At 44.8% G+C, this 19,101-nt stretch overlaps 1 protein-coding gene across 4 annotated transcripts in view; it reads left to right on the top strand.

Annotated features, from left to right (window-relative positions):
* Positions 1-372: 372 nt before the first annotated feature.
* The window catches only part of LOC147885054 (Transcriptional coactivator/pterin dehydratase), a 92,319-nt gene continuing 73,590 nt past the window's right edge, over positions 373-19,101 (top strand). The window contains exons 1-2 of one of the 4 annotated variants that reach the window (XM_087397737.1): positions 373-659; positions 6,535-6,649. In XM_087397737.1, coding sequence (XP_087253863.1) covers positions 612-659; positions 6,535-6,649 — 163 coding nt within the window. In that variant the 5' untranslated portion in view covers positions 373-611. The remainder of the gene's footprint in view (positions 660-6,534; positions 6,650-19,101) is intronic. The other 3 variants (XM_087397739.1, XM_087397738.1, XM_087397740.1) reach the window with 3 other exon arrangements.

Raw genomic sequence — 19,101 nt, forward strand, 5'->3', positions numbered from 1 at the left:
GGATACAATCTGTGAGAGGAGTCCGACTCGAAATAAGTAAACGGTGCCGGTCCTAAACGAACTCCAATGCATAGCCCAGCCTCACTAAAACAACCTGACCAAGTAGAGATGGGATGAACATAGGCTGGATCTGTAAGCGTATCCCTCCACTCCTGCGGAATAGCTCTCATGATCAATAATCTGGTGGCAGCAATCTGTCCAAGTGGTCCGTGTCTATCTCTGATCTCCTCCTCTGACATTGGTGGGAAATTACAACCTACCATATAGGATGAATTTCCCACCAAATTCATGTAAAAGGTGAACAAGGTTGAAGTGGCATGCCTTGGAGATCCAAAATGAAAAAGAAGGCGAATGGGATGAGTAGCAAAGAGAGAGAGAGAAGGAGGAGTGAATGACTCAACAAACTAAAAAGAAATGATGCTAACCCAAAAGCCCATTTGAACGTATGAGAGATACAATTTCCCACAAAACCCCTCCCGCCTTAAGATGCCAACTTGGGTAACGAATTGTTGGTACCAAGCAACGTGGCCAAAGGAAGGGGATTGCCAAGTGGCCACTATAAGGGGGCCGAGTAAGGAAAGTGCATACAAAAGGAATGTGGGTTCTTGGCCATGGCAGCATTGCAGCTTCTGGCTTCGTTGCGCATTCGACACCTTCGGGTGAGCTGATAGATTTTACCCTTCTCTTCCTTGCTTCCTTGTTTGGGTATCTATAGAATTCGTGGAAGTTTATTCTTCTCAAAGCTTGCCCAAGATTTCAAACCCATCAGTTAAGCTACGAACGATTACGTAATGTGCCCTCCTTTTGTGTGCTGAAATTTCACATCGATAGGGCTGAAAAGTCTGGTCCTTGATTAGATCGAGTTTGCAGCGTTTAGCTGGCGCTTTATCAGTTTCTTCAAAAGGGAAAGGTGTTCTTACGTAGCCAGGTGGATGCCAAGGGGGGGTTATCCGATTCCCTTAATTGCCATCAGGAACCTTACAATGGAAAGGGGATAAATCAGCAAAGCCCAAGAAAATGATGGGATGTTGGATGATGCACACAATGGCTCCAAGGATGACAAGTTTATTCAGGCGGAGCAGTGGCAGCAGAAAGTCACGGAGGTGACGATTTTTCAAATAGGCAGCTCTGAGCACAAACCGGGATTTCATCAGTAAAACATAAATTTGATATCGTGGAAGTCAAGGGAAAGGGGTGAAGCCCAGTTGGTAAAAGGAGGCGATTTATAATTAGGGACAGGTCCTTTTTCAGCCTTCCATATTCCACCCTGATCTCCAACAAGGGCTCCTTATGGAGTCTATCCAACAAGACGTACTGTGTAGGGATTTTAAATTTCGATGAAGAGGTGGAATATGGACGCAGGAAAGGGAAACATGGTAATATCTGATTTAGGGGATAGAGATTCGGAAGTTGGGGCTCAGTAAACAGCCCCCACAGTCTAGAAGGCGGAATTTAGGGATTGTAGTACAATCAGATAATGTAGTGGTTGGAATTAATAACCATAAACTGAAAGATAATAACAACAGTAACTTTCCTTCCATGTGTCTAGAACATATGTTAAAGTGAATGGAAACAAAAAAAGTGTGCCACTGCATGGGGTGTGGACGAGGATTACCTCTTGTCAGAGCTAAGATCTGACATAATTTTGCATTTCCGATGGTTTTTTAATACAATGTTATTCCAGAACTCAGAAATTTAGACTACTGCCAATGAATATATCAATAGAAATCTATCTAAATATCCTGGGGAATCCAGGAGACAATGGCAACCACAAAGGTGATTATGATGCCAAAACTCAGCCAAAGCATTTGCTGAACATATAGAATTCAAGATTCCACAACTAGTCTTCCACGAAGGCACTGCCACAGTCAATATCCAAGTCAGTCTCAATCCTGGAAGCAAGATCTAACTACAACGCATAGTAGCTAGTCCCTGCTATGCGTGATGGAGTTTATGGTTTTCAATCTTATGAGTGACTATCATGAGACTGAAACTGCACTATGTTGTATTTTTAGAGGATGAGTTTGGGGATGTTCCTGGATTCATCTAGGTATATGCTTCTGCCGTATTAGTGGACATGCAAATTTCACCTTGTGAAGTTTTCGTCCAAGTTGCGGCCTGCTGGTATTGCGATAATTCTATGTGAAATGGTGCGTTGCCCTATCAGCTAGATTTAGATTTAGATGCTCGTTTGGGAGAGACTAAAATGAGATCGTTTAGACTTCACAAGTAGTTGTAGCTTGATTGAAGAGGTTTGGGCTACTTTTTGATTAGCCTTCTCCTTTAGTGCTAGCCTTCGTCATGGCTGAGTTTGCCCTTCACCTCCGGAGTGCCAACAAAAACTCAGAACGAAGACTTTGTATAAATGGATGCTCAAGTATGTGTGGGTGTGTGGATTTGTATGTGTGAGCATATACTTTTATACTGTGGTCTACACCCACTGTTGGGCGATGATGACGTTAGTGGGGATGTCATAGTAGCTAGTCCCTGCTATGCGTGATGGAGTTTATGATTTTCAATCTTATGAGTGACTATCGTGAGATTGAAACTGCACTATGTTGTGTTTTTAGAGGATGAGTTTGGGAATGTTCCTGGATTCATCTAGGTATATGCTTCTGCCGTATTAGCGGACATTCAAATTTCACCTTGTGAAGTTTTCGTCCAAGTTGCGGCCTGCTGGTATTGCGATAATTCTATGTTAAATGGTGCGTTGCCCTATCAGCTAGATTTAGATTTAGATGCTCGTTTGGGAGAGACTCAAATGAAATCGTTTAGACTTCACAAGCAGTTGTAGCTTTGATTGAAGAGATTTGGACTACTTTTTGATTAGCCTTCTCCTTTAGTGCTAGCCTTCGTCATGGCTGAGTTTGCCCTTTACCTCGAGAGTGCCGACAGAAACTCAGTACGAAGACTTTGTATAAATGGATGCTCAAGTATGTGTGGGGGTGTGGATTTGTATGTATGAGAGCATACTTTTATACTGTGGTCTACACCCACTGTTGGGCACTGATGACATCAGTGGGGATGCCATAGTAGCTAGTCCCTACTATGCGTGATGGAGTTTATGGTTTTCAATCTTATGAGTGACTATCATGAGATTGAAACTGAACTATGTTGTGTTTTTAGAGGATGAGTTTGGGAATGTTCCTGGATTCATCTAGGTATATGCTTCTGCCGTATTAGCGGACATTCAAATTTCACCTTGTGAAGTTTTCGTCCAAGTTGCGGTCTGCTGGTATTGCGATAATTCTATGTTAAATGGTGCGTTGCCCTATCAGCTAGATTTAGATTTAGATGCTCGTTTGGGAGAGACTCAAATGAAATCGTTTAGACTTCACAAGCAGTTGTAGCTTTGATTGAAGAGATTTGGACTACTTTTTGATTAGCCTTCTCCTTTAGTGCTAGCCTTCGTCATGGCTGAGTTTGCCCTTCACCTTCGGAGTGCCGACAGAAACTCAGTACGAAGACTTTGTATAAATGGATGCTCAAGTATGTGTGGGTGTGTGGATTTTTATGTGTGAGAGCATACTTTTATACTATGGTCTACACCCACTGTTGGGTGCTGATGACGTCAGTGGGGATGTCATAGTAGCTAGTCCCTACTATGCGTGATGGAGTTTATGGTTTTCAATCTTATGAGTGACTATCGTGAGATTGAAACTGCACTGTGTTGTGTTTTTAGAGGATGAGTTTGGGAATGTTCCTGGATTCATCTAGGTATATATAGAAATCCAAATAACAGCCGGAGGCTGAATCAATGCTCAAACAGCCATAAACTGTCAAATTGTTTGCGATCAGATTTTTGGCCGTAGGATTGCAAGCAATAGATAGAAACTGGTAGAAGCTGACACTTGCAGGTGTGGGTAAGCTAGAACTCTCCAAAGATAGCCTGGAAAATGTAGAACTGTGAAAATGTCAAGCAGGAAGTGCTTGCCGACAAATGGCCATTAGCTTTTTGACAGTAGGATTGCAAGGAATAGGTAGAAGCTGGTAAAACCCATTGTGAGGAAGCTAGAATGAGCACAGAGCGGTTGGAAGAGGTGAAACTGTGAAAGTGACCTAGTATGAAGAGCCTAACAGCAAATTGCAATCAGCAATAGCCATGTAGGCAGCAAGTCATAGGCACTTGGAGCATGTGCTAGGAGGTGGAGATGGCCAGATGAGGAGTAGGCTGCCTTGGAATAGAAGAAGTACTAGGCAGTTTCTCCACAAATAGAAGGGATCCATGTACATAGCTTCCTTTAAGCCTTTTAAAGAAAATATTTCCCACGGCTAAAAAATACAAATCTGGCCCACGACCATGTCATATGTCCTGTGTGACACCTCCATTGGTGTCGTTCTCTTCTGATGTTAATGTGGTGCTGGAAAAATAACAGCAGCTGAGGGGCCTCTCGAATCCTGTTGCTGTGCCGTCTTTGGGGTGGTCTGTCCTCCTGTTGCCGGGGGATCTGCCTAAACGTTGAAAAAAGTCTCATCCTCCAGGGTACGGGGGTAGTTTGCTGAGGCATCGTCTGACTACTTATCCTGGGACCGGGGGTTCTCTGCCCTCTTGCGCTCACGGAGTCAGGCATGTTGGCTACAGTTTTTTGGAGCCTGCTTGCTAGGAGTCTTAACGCTTCATCCTCGTCCAGGCCCCTCCAGAAGGTTCTACCCGGGGGGTGTGGGACTCCATCCCCGTGCTGTGCTCTCTCTGGGAGAGCAACCCTCTGATCTGTGTGGGGCTATGGGGCATCCCTGCCCAGACCCCTCCTGCAGTCACGAGCCAGGTGTCCCATCTACTGGCACCGTAGGCATTGTCCTGGCAGCCCCGAGATCTCAAGGTGCTGCCTGAACTTGCTGCCATCAAGGGTCTCTTTTCTCTGGAACAGTCTCTAGGTACTCAACTATCAGCCTGAGTCAGGGGACTCTATCATTTGCTATCACTGTTGCTGGTGTCTGAGGTGGCGATTCTACCACCGTGCTAAGAGCTCCCCCAATGGAGTGAAGGATGGGCTGATACTCCTTCGGGAGCCCTGGAAAGCGAAGAGTCACTGAGAAAGCGAGGCACATTGTGTGTTGAATTTATGTCGTCAATTGTGAACTCATGGTACTAGGGAATGAGATAAATAACATGAGGGCCAAGAGGAGAGGGCTTCACTCTACAAGTGACTGGGTGGTGTCAGGAGAGCTCAAATGGAGGATGGTAACCTCCTGGTTGTGGTCACCCTCTAGCGCTAAGCTCGCTTGAATCGAATCAGGCACTTGGCTCCTTATTGGCATGAGGCCAACTATCTGCCCACCACTGCTCTATCCTGAAGTGACTGAACTGCTTCCATCACCTGGTGCTTGTCTTGTGGAGATAGAAAAAGCTTAACGGCTTGGGGAGTCGAAGGTGCTTCCATGTGAGCCCTTCTAGCCAGACCAACGGTCACCACCAAGACTCGATGTTCAGAAGAAATAAGCACTGATGTTGTGGTGCCAAAAGGAGAAAGAAAATGAAAAAAGAGGAGACTAGGAGAAGACTGAGGCCCTCTCAACAGCCCCCTAAAGGTCGCTAAAAAAATCAGTAAAATGGAATCTCTCAGCAAAGGTAAGAAGGCTCGGGCCCTCGAAAACCGCTGCCAAAAAAACTCTAGGAAAACCACAACCAGCCATGGAGGGACCAGTTGTGGGGCTGCTCCAGGTTGCAAAGTACAGCAAGAAACAGCTTGAAAAAGGGGACCGTCACCTCCCCAAATCCTTCCAAAGGGAGCATACAGCAGAGGGCTGAAGGGCACCTTTTACAACAGGTCCCCCCAAGAAAGAAACCTATGGCAAAGGCACCAGCCACCCTTGGTTGCCAGAGAAGCGGCCAGCTACCAAGGTGGCCGGCAGAGGAGCCGCCTGCTGTAGAAAATTGTCGCCAAGAGCGGCCTGGGGGAGCACGCGAACAGCTTCTAGGGAACTTGCCATCATCAGGGGGAGTCTGGGCTACACCTGGCTGCGGGCAGCCACGACTTAGGTGGCTGCTGCACAGCTGCTCCACAGAACCCGGGAGGTGGCTAGTTTCCTCCCTGACACCGATCAAGAGGCGGAAGGCCTGCACAGGCCAGCGCGGCACATTGAGGGGGAAGGCAGAACAAAGGGGCGGGAGCAGAGGCACACCAGCAGCAAGGGGTGGCGCACCAATGGCGAGGGAGGAGGAGGGGGAACTGGGGGAGAGGAGAGGCAGAAGGAGATCGAGGCGAGGGGTGGGGGGCAGCGAGCAGTGAGCAGGAGAGAAGCTACCAGATGTCACAGTACCCTGTCATTTGTGATGGACTTATGGTTTTCAACCTTGTCGGTGACTGGTGAGGTTGAAACTGCACTGTTTGTTGTTTGTTGAATAACATATTTCTGGATTTTCCAGATATCTTTATTCGTATAATGACTGTCTTTTGGACATGGATCAAAGCCTTTCTGCTTGTGAATGTATAATTGTGCATCTTTGCTCCTACTTCCATATTTATTCCCTACAATTTGATGTATACATGTGACCGTTGTGTTCTTGGTTGTTGCTGTTGTTGGGTTTTTCAGTTGTATAAAACTCCAGTGCATTGTATTGGCACAACAAACGTAACTGCTGTACCTTTGGTCGTGAGATTGCCTTGGAAGAATCTAGTTATGCAGAGTCATCATCGAGCTGAAGATGGTACGCTTCAGAACATTTCTGAGCTGTAGTTTATAATACAAACGTAAAAGGTCTGAGCTTTTGCTGATAGAGAAAGTGAAGTTTTGGATGTAGGACTGTAGAGACCTATGTGGCGCTTAGAAGATAGTCCTGACCTATCTAATTGCAGATGCTGCCTATTTTTTTTTGTGGGCCTTCACAAGAACGATATGAATAGGCATGCACATGAAATGTGAAAGTATGTCAGTGGCATGTGTTGCTTGAAAATGAGATTATTGGTATATTCCATTTTATAGTGTAGGCATTGAATGGATAGTCTACAAGGGTTGTATTGTATTTTGCCAATTACTATTCATAATGTGTGCACATGCATAGTTTTAAGCCCCAAGCAATGGTTGCATTAGTCAGATTTGCTGGAAAGTTGTTGAAGTTTACGTTAACAGAGAACAGCCATAGCATTGGAGCTTTTAAAGTAGCATAGCGAAAGAGATTGTCTCTTTCATGTACTAAAGTAATTCTCCATAGGGCCAAATTCACCTCTCCACGTGCGTGGGAACCCTATTCAAGTGGTTGTCACCTTCATCCTGCATCCCCCCCGCCCCCCCTCCCTTCTTTCTTTTCGAAATAGACTTCTATTAAGTAAGAAACAAACAGCCGAGAGAAGGAACTCAAGGCATAGATGCATCATGCAAAGCATGAAAAATTTGTAGTAATATACCACTCAAAAAGTTTGAGTGAATGGAAAAATTGATAATAACCGAGACTGGGCGTGTCACATCATGCTTGTGATGGTCTCAAAAAAGAAAGGAAACTCCATTAGTCTCTGCGAAAAATCTTTATCCTGCATTATCCTAGTTAGACACAGAGCTATGACCAGAAGACGTGCCAGGGCTGCACCTTTGAGTGGCCGACAGCACTCCGCCGATTTCATGCCCCCATTGCCTCATCCACCCTGATGTCTTGATGATGATGATGATGATGAGATTGATATATAGTCGACCACCGACATGACTATGTTGTACTTAGGACTTAGTACTACCATTCTGCTTTTTTTGCATTTGCATTGGTGTGGATGCTCGTTGGCTCCTAGAAGAATCGCTGCCATTGTTCCACCAATGAATTGATCAGGCGCCTATTTTCCTTGTGAACTTTGAAATTCGAGTTGTTCTCTTGAGATAAACTACTGTAGGTTGTGGAGACGTGCTACAAATTAGTGAGAGTGCTGCAGTTCGGTTTGGAGCTGATTTAGAGTTGCTGCCGTGCATACTTTTCTCTAGGCAATTGTGGGTCAATAGCACTCCCCACTTCTCTGGTCTTGTGCCAATGTTATGTGTCAAGAGAGTGGTCGTCTACAACATCCTTGTGTAAAGAGGGAGAATTGAGTTGGAGGGTCCCTCCAGAATTTATACTATAAAACAAGAGTGAAGTCTTTGGTAGAAATTGTTGAAAATGGGGAGAGGGTGAGAGACACTCAATCACAGGTTAGAGACAAGAGCTGAGGCACGAACTGATGTTGATAGATCATGTTATCACAGCAAGTATATAGCCTCTTTTATAGGCTGGGCAAGCCTTATCTTCCCACACTGACACCTCATAGATGAGGGCACACACAAGAGAATCTAGATCCTATAATCTAGGGGAGGAATCACACCTACCACATGAGGTGGCACAAGTTGCCTCAAGACTCTTTACACTCACACAACTGTAGGACACTCTAGGACTCTAGGACCACACACACTAGGACTCCGATTCCAACAAACCCCCCTTTGGAGCTAGGGTGAGAAACTATGACCTCATCCAGACTGTGCATCCCAGGCAATCTCAGAGGCTAACAACTGAGCATAATTCAGAGGTTGAACCAAGCACTCTCATGGCTTAGGTGTCAACGTGATCAGAGACTCAAATCTGAGCATGGATGCATGACCAACTCATAGGTCTAGGGAGTACACCAACATCCTGGAACTCGGCCAGGCCTGATAAAGGAAAGACATAACAACCCCCCTGTCTCCTAACTGGGTACATGGAAATAAGTGGAGCCTTTTATAGGACAAGGCACACAAAATGACAAATTATTACATCATTTTAGGGGGACTACCCAAGGCAAAGTACCTAACACACATGACTCTAGAAAGCCCACTCTTCATCTATCACCTCATGGAGGGATAGACCAGAAACAGCAACAGTGCAGGCTTGTTCCTCAGGTCCAGAAGGTGTAGCTTCATCGTCTTCGTCATTGCTCTGCTCCGCAACCAGATTGGCATGTTCTTTGGCTTGTACTTTTGCCATCTTCTTGAAGCAACGATCCTCTGGATGGCCAAGCTTCTGACAGTAATTACATTTAAGAGGTTTTCCTTTCTTCTTGGACTTATTCTTGAGAAAGAATGCTTTGCCAGATTCAAAGGAAGATTCTGCTTTTTCTGTAAGCCTACGGTCCTCATCAATGAGATGAGCTACCATATCCTTAAAGCTCATATTGCGGCTGACTCTTAGGACAGCAAGGATCTCATTGTACTTGGAAATGTCTTCAATACTTGAGAGAAGTACAGCAACTTTATCATCATCTTCAACAATGGCTCGGATGGCAGATAATTGTTGGAGAATTGACCCAAGATTGCTCAAGTGTTCATTGAGGGTTTCAGTTTCCTTCATCTTGAGCTTGAAGAGTTTTTGTTTGAGAAAGACTTTGGAATTATTGATCTTATTTCCAAACAAATTCTCTAATTTTTCCCAAACGTCATTTGCAGTCTTATCAAAATCCACATGGTGGATAAGGTTGTCAGCTAAAGCTAGGCCAATGATAGCGATTGCTTTATCATTTTGGTTCTCCCACCAACTGATTCTAGCATCATCACTTTGGGGTTTTGGCTCCTTGCCATTGGTGATATTCCATATCCCTTCTTGCATAAGAAGAAGCCGGAGTTTCGTCTGCCAAGTTGGGAAATTGCTCCCCGAGAATTTCTCGATGAACGAGGAGTTTTTTATGCTATCCATTGGTGGGAAGGTCTTAGCTGTTATTACAGCCAGTGTCTAAATCCCTTACAATGTTTACTCAAATTTTGCAAAAAAAGCCCCAAATTTTACATGCCTGAGGCTTCAATTCTGGGTAAGGAAGTAAAATCAATGTATATTTGCGAACAATAGATAGTACAAACAGAAAAGCCCCAATTTGTTGCAAAATAGTACAGGTTGTAGCAAGATCTAGACCGCAAGAGTGAACCCACGAACTGAAAGAGCAAATCTGCAATTTCTACCTTCGTGCTGTTGTCGGAGAGAGATTTCAGATCGTGGACATGGATCTTAAAACAATAAGCGAAATGTTGTTGGAGAACTCCCACGACATTGTTGAAATGAACTCCGTGGTTGAACAGAAACATATCATACACACGATCTGACGATGACAAAGACCCAACTGATGATGTAGTGTAATCAGGTCTTATATTTCAATGCTCAGAACGATGATAGAATAGATAGAGAGTTTTTAGTCGGATTTTACAAGTAGGCAAAGAACTTTGCTACGAATCATAGTGATGGCAAGGCAGCTAATTATATCTGACTGACGCATGAATCTCTGCCGCATATTTAAGCCGTCAGTATCGGTTCAAACCACCGCCAAACCTCCACAAAAAGCCTCGCGTTGCAGTCTTCAGCGACTGTAGCTTCTGCGTTGACGGAAGAACTTGAGAAGGTAATTTTTCCTGGAATAGCGTGAATTAGTCCGATAATCAGGCATGCTTTGTCGTGAGGATGAGCTTTCATCAACTAAGACAAGCGAGGCAAACGATTGCAAACGTATTTCAACAGGAAGAGAGGAGAGCTGAGAGGCGGCAGTAGCAATGGGTAGGACTGGAACGGCCTGCTGGTCAGCAACGTGGAGATGGCGACGTGCGAGTCGATGGCCACGGCCAGCTTCATGCTCGCCGCGTGACTTTTTGTCGCTTATCCAAGACACGTCTCCGGATCTATGCACCTTTCTCTTACATCTTGACGAGCGGTGGAGACATACAGCAATGTTATCGCAGAGACAAGGCTCAGTCAGGGAAGACCCGCTCTGATACCAACTGTTGAAAATGGGGAGAGGGTGAGAGACACTCAATCACAGGTTAGAGACAAGAGCTGAGGCACGAACTGATGTTGATAGATTGTGTAATCACAGCAAGTACATAGCCTCTTTTATAAGTTGGGCAAGCCTTATCTTCCCACACTGACACCTCATAGATGAGGTCACACACAAGAGAATCTAGATTTTATAATCTAGGGGAGGAATCACACCTACCACATGAGGTGGCACAAGTTGCCTCAAGACTCTTTACACTCACACAACTGTAGGACACTCCTAGGGCTCTAGGACCACACACACTAGGACTCCGATTCCAACAGAAATGACCATCCTCTTTCCACTTATAGTGGTAGTCAAGGTACTAAACTCTAAGAGGGACTCCACCCTAAGAGAACTATCATGTCTACATTGCTATAGGGTCTTCATCCTCATGGTATAGGGGCTCTCCCCAAGCCTCATAGATGTCTTGCGTACAATCTCCTCTATCTGTTGTTCTACTTCTCTCATAGTCAACAAGGCACTAGGGTACTTCTCAGACAACTAATGTTATCTCGCCCATTATTAGAGAACCTAGTTGGCCCATTGTCCCACTGTGCCCAACCAATGCACTTTCTTGCGCCGAGGATGAGCCTTTCTTGATCATGAACCTTGAGTTGTGATATGAGAGGCTCTCTTTATCTCCTCGCTGCACTGAGGGCTGGCTAAAATAAGATCGATGCAAATGTGCTGCCCCACTCTCATTAAACTCTTCATTAGAAAACCCTATCCCGTAGGGAAGCATATGGAAAAGTCTAATTGAGAGAGGGTGCCATGCCCCCTTGTTTCACCAATTGTGCGAAGTAGACCATGCTATGGTAAAAGCTTCCACGGCTGAGAACGTGGAGTATGCTTCACACTATAAGCTTGCCCAAGAGGGCTCTATCTACATCTCTCTAGGTCAATGATGCCAAGTCTCCGCTCAGAGTGCCGAAGGATGACCACCTCCAAGCTGCTCGGCTCAAGTATCTTGGATGCCTACTAAACCAGCCCAAAGAAAGTTGTGGCCAAGGCATTGAAGCTGTCCCATGCATTGCCTATGGAAACACCAGCAAGATGCAATGTACTAGACCGTGGATCATATGACTTGACTAATGACAAATGCTATACCTCTAGGGCAGAACTCCAGTACAATAGCCCAAGTTGAGAATTCTCTAGGACTAATAGAGTTTGTTGCTCTCCCCTCCAGCAGAAACCGGCAGGGCCATTATCATTGATGTTTGGTATTAACTAGGTTGTGACAGTCAAACCCAAGCTTCGCTAAAATGTGGCAAATTGACACCGCGGACAATGATCAAGAAACACATTGGACCATCAATGCGATGATCAAGGTCGATAGCATCTTGGACAATCAACACATACATCCTACCTCGTCTTGAGCCATCGCAAGTGAACCAATACTAATGCAAAGAGCAACCAAACAATCTTAACCTAAAATTAAGTAAGCTTAGGGGCATGTGTAAACAGTTCCAAACCTTAAATCACAGCACTCATTCAGCAAGTTGCAGAAGATCTTCACGAGTCACAACAATCCTAATCAATTCGCAGCAGGCTAACTCCACAGAACAACTCAAATTTCAAGGTTCACAAGGAATACAGGGAAGCCGCCCTGGAAGGTTTTAATTTTAGAAAACAATAGCTTGTTACAAAGTTCAACCCACAGGAGCTGAGGGAAGAAGCCAAATCAAGTGCCACTATAGTTGAGCTGAATTGCTCTCAAGATCGAGCTGCCTTCTAATTTTTCGCAGTCTCAGCTAAACATAGCCTGTTTTGCATACGTGGCCTCTCTAGGAGTTGGACGTCCACTTTCGCATGTTCTTTCCATTAAAATATGGGGATTTTGCACTTTTTAAGAACCTGCTACAAATAAACCACCAAACACGTTTCACCCATCCAAGGTTAGTCAATGTATGCATTCTAGTTCTCTAGACTAATCCTAGTTCTTTGTGGGTGTCCCCACCATGCAACTAAGCAAAAACAAAAAAAAAAAGATTCTAGTTGACAGAAGTCAACTCACTTTGATCAAAGTCAATGCTCTTTGACTGAAGTCAATACTCTTGGACCGAAGTCAAAATAATATATTTTCCTCTTTATTTATGGGGATAAATATGGTGTTGTGACATCCCCTCAGCTTCTATTCAATTGTCCCGAACTGAAAGGCTTCTTTATACATTTGTAGAACCTATGGATATTTTGAGCAAAAGTCTTAATCGACCCACTTGGCATCTAGTGCAGAGTAATTCTTAAACTTGACAAGATACCTAGGGTTACTATGTCTTTGGGCCCTTTCTTTTTTGTGTGGTAGACAACTTGTTATGGTTTGAGGATCTCCTCCAACTGATCCACCTCTATTGGCTCTTGCAGTAGGTTTAGGTCCTAACGCACATGGAATGCATTATGAATCTTTCAATGCTCAACTGGGTCTAGCCTATAAGCTACCTCGTTGATCTCCTCTCTGGTCCAAAATGGTCCATATATTTGGTGGACAGCTTTGGATATACATATTTTTAACCCTACATCTTTTGGAGTCTAGCCTTTTCAAACTTGAGGTGTAACCAATCTACCAATCTTAAGATATAGTTGCTTTCGATGCTCTTCTAAAGCTTTCTTTTGCTTTTCTCGGGATCTTGCAATTGCTGTCCTGACCTGAGCAAAGACTGTATCGCAGTCTTGGACATATTGATAAGCTGCAAATATTTCATCTTTTGTGCTCAGATTAGTGGAAGAATCACCTTTCCATAAACTACCTTGAAGGGTGCCTTTCCCGTGGAGCTGTGGACTGTATTGTTGTATGCAACCTCAACCAATAGAAGATGTTTTTCCCACTTAGCCTTCTGGCCAGTCACATAAGGTTTCAGCGAATCTAATACTGTGGAATTGGCTGCCCACCAGATGAAGAGGAAAAGTCCAGCTTGGTTCCAATGTTATCAAATAAAGCTCTCCATAAAACAATGGTCATTTTGGGGTCTCAATCATGGACTAAGGACTTAGGCATACCATGATGTTTAAAAAACCTGTGCTAGAAACACTTAAGCCATGGTCTGCCATGATGTTCTTCCGTATAGGAATGAAATGTGCTTGCTTGCTGATTCTATCAATGATTGTCCAAATCTCATCATTACCGTATCTTGACTTTGGAGATCGAAAGTGAAATCCATGGCTATACTCTCCCAAGGTGCCTAGGGCACTGGAAGAGGCATCAATAGTTGAGGTGTCTTTTGCCTATCATATTTGACTTTCCTGCAAATGAGACACTCAGATACAAATGGATGAATATCTTTGCGCATACATGGCCAAAAGAAATCGCTCTCCAGAGCTCGTGCAGTGGAAGCAATCCCTCTATCACCTTGATAAGGTGGTGCATGACACTCGTCCATAATTTTCAGCCTTATGTTCTTGGTAACACACAAATAATCATCTTTCATAAGATATCCATCTTTCAAGGAAAAGTGGTTGGTTGATTCACTCGCTTGCAGCTTTTGCATAATGTCCCCAAAGTTTGGATCTTGTGTGTATTGTGTCTACATCTATCTTGGTGATTAGCAATAGTAACACTATTTACTCAGAGCCTCCGAGATAGGGCATCTGCCACTCTGTTCTGCACTCCTGGTGTATGAACAATTCGAAAATGGGACGTGGATAGAAAATTTTCCCATCTCACGTGCTTTTCAAAAAGCTTGGTCTTTGGGTCAAGAAATACATGAGACGGTGGTGGTCCGTCTTGACCGTGAAGGTAGCCAACAATTCTTTTTCATAAACCTGCAAGTGCTTTTTTGCATCACGTAACTTCCTTTCTTAGGCCACCAATATCCCTCTTGATGTAGAGCAGTTGTGATACAATCCCCACATGCGTCTCAATCCACATCAAATGGTTTATACAAATCGGAAATCAAATTCTCCTAAAGAGTGTTGAAGGCTGTTCTTTGACATTCCACCAATCTGAAAAACAGCATTCTGTTTAGTCAAATCATGGAGCGGGGCTGCAATATCAGCAGAAGTCTGATAAATCTCCTGCAATACAAACAAAGACCTAAAAAACTGCATACTTCATGTATGGTTTTCAACTCAAGCCATTCCTGTATGGCTTGGATCTTTGTTGGATCCAATACGAAGCTTCTCAATGATAGGTGTGACATTCCCATGGAACATCTGTTTTGCATCCAAAGCTCTTCCTAACTCCTCAATCTTTTTTCCAAGTTGTAGGGCTAACTCTTTGGAAATGAAATTGTCCATTGCCCATGGGTAAAAAAGGGTGATCATGTTCTAATTGCTCACCCTTGATGGGGGAGTTGAGAGACCTTAGTGATATTGATCTGTACATGATTGCTTTATTTTGTATGTGGTCATGTAGTGATATGCATTTCTTGCTTTATATGGGAGTGGATGCTCGATTAGTAGCGCCACTCTACCAGCTGATTGTTGTATCAGGTTTTTCATAGTCTCATAGACCCATTGGTCTTCCGAAGACTTTAATAAACTTTCTTTCTTTCTTTCACTTTGCCCCAAGAGAGGTAAAGTTCTCTGGCCTCCAGACCAACCACTCCCCCCAAAACATTGGGGATACCTCTTGCCATAGGCTTATCCTGAGGTCTTTTTTGCTCCTTCGGACCCAAAGACCTTATGCCCTTCTTTCCCACATCGAAAACACCTCCCTTTCTTCTGGAAAGTCTTAAGCTCAAGCGTAAAGCGAGCTCTTCCCTTATGGAGCCTCTGGTTTTGGTCCCCCCCCCCCCCCCCCCCCCCGGTTTTTGAGGCTGAAACCCTTTCTTTAAGCTGATTTGGCTGGAAATCCTTCTGGTACATTCATTTTCTTTTCTGAGACATCTTTCTTCTCTTTTTGAAACGAAGGTGAGTCCTTCATATTCATCATGAATGCAACAGAAGCTGAATGGATGAGGTCTGAATCTCTGCATGGGGCATCGTATTTCACAGAGGCTCGAACATTAATCTTGACCATACTTCTGAAAGCTGAAACTTAGTTGAAATCCCTTGGAATGGGGTTACCTGTAAGTATACATCCCAAAATCGTTGATTAAAAGACTTCACTGTTTCCCCTTCCTTCATATGAAGGCTCCCATGCAATACGGACTTCATCCATAAACTGTTTTGGGAGAAACTGTGGTAGAAATACTTCTTAAACTTATTCCAGGTCTTGGGAGCAGTCCCATCTCCCAGCTTGGCACTCCACCAAGCACTAGCCGTACCTTTAAGCTGCAGACTCATCGTCCGGAGTTTGGATGGTTCTTGATAGTTTTCTGTACCAAATCCACGTCAAACCGATGTATTAATTGCATAGTCTTTTCTGTTGTCTTGTATGTCCCATCATTACAAAAGGGATAGATTTAGGTCCCTCCTTGAATTCCTTGGCCTTGCAGTGCTTCCTGCTTTTGCCTCAATGCCTACTTCGTGAAGAGTCAGTGGAAGAGGATGAGGATGAATTAGAACTGCTGCTGGGAGTCCTCCTTCTACGTTTCCTGTGTGTGGGACTTGAAGATCTGGCTCTAAGTGTTGTACTTCTCCCTCTATTCTAGGATTTATTTCATCTCCTGGATGAACTTGCTGAAGAAGTCGACGAGGGGCTAGAAGAACCCCTTCTACTTGGGGGAATTAGCTGACATTTGTCTAGAATATTTCTCCATGGGACCTGCTTTGAAAAGATGCTGAAATCGTGGGTTCTTTTTTAAGAATGCATACTCCTGAATCTTTGCCTTGACTAGATTTTCATCAAGATCATCATTCGGTTTCTTAGATCCTCTCTTATTGGGCAGCCTAGTGCTCAAATTGTAAGAAAATAATACAACGTCTGTGCTCAACAGATAACAGGATCTCGTATGCAAGAGAGAAAAGCAGATAGTATGGAGAATAAAAAATTTGATTACTGTAAAACTGATACAATAGATGGTGCTGCCTCCCAGCCGTGCGCTCCTGTGTAAGGACCTTCGATGGCGTGCTGGAAACAGTAGAGGATGGAGGTTGGATGCTAAGGAATCATGGTTGTTGTAGCCAATGATAAATATGGGCTTCACGGGCTTGCTCTTATATAGCCACCAGTCGTAGTCGGTTAGACCTAATTGGGAGACCGACCCAGTCGGGCCAAAACTGCCGACTGGAGGCCGGTCCCGAAATAGGCCACTGACCACACGTTAGAACCGTGGCGCTGAATAGAGCAACTCACCTACGGTATCTGTTCGGCCCAGAGCCATCCGGGATCATCTGGGGCTCCAAACGGGCCTCGCAACTCGAGAGTGGGCTGCCCTGTGAAATGCTCCGTCTACCCTCAGTGTGGTCAATCATGGGATGCCTTCCTGCACTTGCATGTAGCCTAGTTGGCAGTGTGCCAACTCTATCTGAAGCCGTCCAGCCATCAGGCCACACATGGCTCCCATATGGTGTCCAAACCAGTACCTACCGGATAACCGAGCTACTCAAATGCCTTCTCCTCATATGGGGGGCTTACAAGTAGAGTTAGCTGGTTCCCGTGTAGTTACACGAGAGTGGAGCATTGATATCTAGCGCCCCCCCTCAATGTCCACCCGCAAGTGAAGTTACTTTTTCGGCCCAATGCCAAGTCGATGAAGATGCCTCTCCAGTAAGTCTCTTCCAAGAGCCTTCGTGAAGATGTCCGCAGCATTCTCTGTAGTCGGACAGTACACCAAGTCGACCTCTCCATCCATGATGAGCTCGCGTACAAAGTGATATTGAATCTCAATGTGTTTTGTGCGAGCGTGGAACACAGGGTTCTTTGCAATTGCCATGGAACTCTGATTGTCACATGATAACTGCGTAGGCTTGTTTTGCACTGCACCCATGTTCCCTAAAATCCTCCTCATTCACACTGTCTCACAAGAAGCAAAACATGCTGATTTGTACTCAGCCTCGGTAGAAGAAAGAGCACTGTAGGTTGCTTCTTGCTGACCCATGACACAGCTCCAGATCCAAGTGAAAAACAGTAATCTGTCATTGATCTCCTGCTGTCCACGTCTCCTGCCTAATCTGAGTCATAGAATCCGGTCAAGATGTTGCCCCTGGTATAGGTGATGCCATAATCAAGTGTGCCTTTGATGTATTTCAACACCTGCATCCCTGCCCTCCAATGGTTCTTCCGGGGCTTATTGGAAAACCTTCTTAGTACACTAGTCGCAAAGCTGATGTCCGACCGCGTGTTGCACAAGTAAATCAAATTGCCCACAAGGATTCTGTACTTCGCTTCGTCCACAAGTGGTGATGAATCCTCATTTGAGAGCTTCACGTCAACCTCCATAGGGGTGCCAACTGTCTTGCACTCAGCCATGCCAAATGCCTTCAGTATCTCCCAAGCATACTTCACCTGTGAGATGAAGATCTATTTTGGCTCTTGCCAAACTCTAATCCCCAAACAGAAATGCATCAGTCCGAGGTCTATCATTTCAAACTCTCTTCCTAGCAAATGCTTTGTCTGTGAGATCTTCTCTTCATGGTTCCCTGTTATGACAAGGTCGTCCACATGAAGGACCACGATCATACACCTGCCTCCTTCTCTGTAGATATACAAATTTGCATCAGATGGGCTCCTTCTGAACCCGTTTTGCAGAAAGTAGGCATTATTCAGCCCGTAAAGTGTCTTCTTCAGTTTACAGAGTTTACCTTCTGAACCGGGGATCACAAAACTTGGTGATTGTTCCACGTATACCTCCTCCTTGAGATCTCCATTCAGAAAGGCGGATTTTACATCCATCTGAAACACGGGCCAACTTTCCTGTGCTGCTAATGCCAAGACACTGCGAATTGTGGTTAGTCGAGCTGTGGGAGCAAAAGTATCCTGATAATCAAAACCATGTACCTGTGCGAATCCTTTTGCCACGAGCCGAGCCTTGTACTTATCCAACGTGCCGTCGGACTTGTACTTAGTCTTGTACACCCACTTGGTACTGAGCACCTTGCGTTTTGGTGGTCGATCCACAAGGTCCCAAGCGTTGTTCTTCATTATGGAGCCATACTCCGACTGCATAGCCTCCATCCACGTATCATTACCCTGTGTCTCTTCAAGACACTTGGGTTCTTCAGCACGGATCACTTCTGTCATCAAAGCGTAGTTGACCAAGTGTTCCTGTGGCCTTCTTTGCTTCTCTAATCTCTTGGACCGGCGGTGTTCGGATGGTTCCTCCTCAATGGTTGGAGGTTCTCTGCCGTTCAAAAGCTGCTTTACCCACCTCGGGAATGGCCGTTGCTGTTGTGGTTCTGCATGCTCTTCTTTCTCTTCTTTATCTTGAATCCTCCCAAGCACGTTGGAAGAGTTTGGTCTGCTGTTGGTGGTTGTACTGGATGGATATCCTGGTCTCGGTTGTCTGGAAAGGAAGCATCCTCCTCCAATTGATGCGGTTTTTCTGAGAAGACTACATCG

This window comes from Dipteris shenzhenensis, chromosome 26 (assembly GCF_047967505.1).
Source record: "Dipteris shenzhenensis isolate YYH24624 ecotype China chromosome 26, Dip_SZ_1.0, whole genome shotgun sequence".
In the NCBI taxonomy this organism is placed as follows: domain Eukaryota; kingdom Viridiplantae; phylum Streptophyta; class Polypodiopsida; order Gleicheniales; family Dipteridaceae; genus Dipteris; species Dipteris shenzhenensis.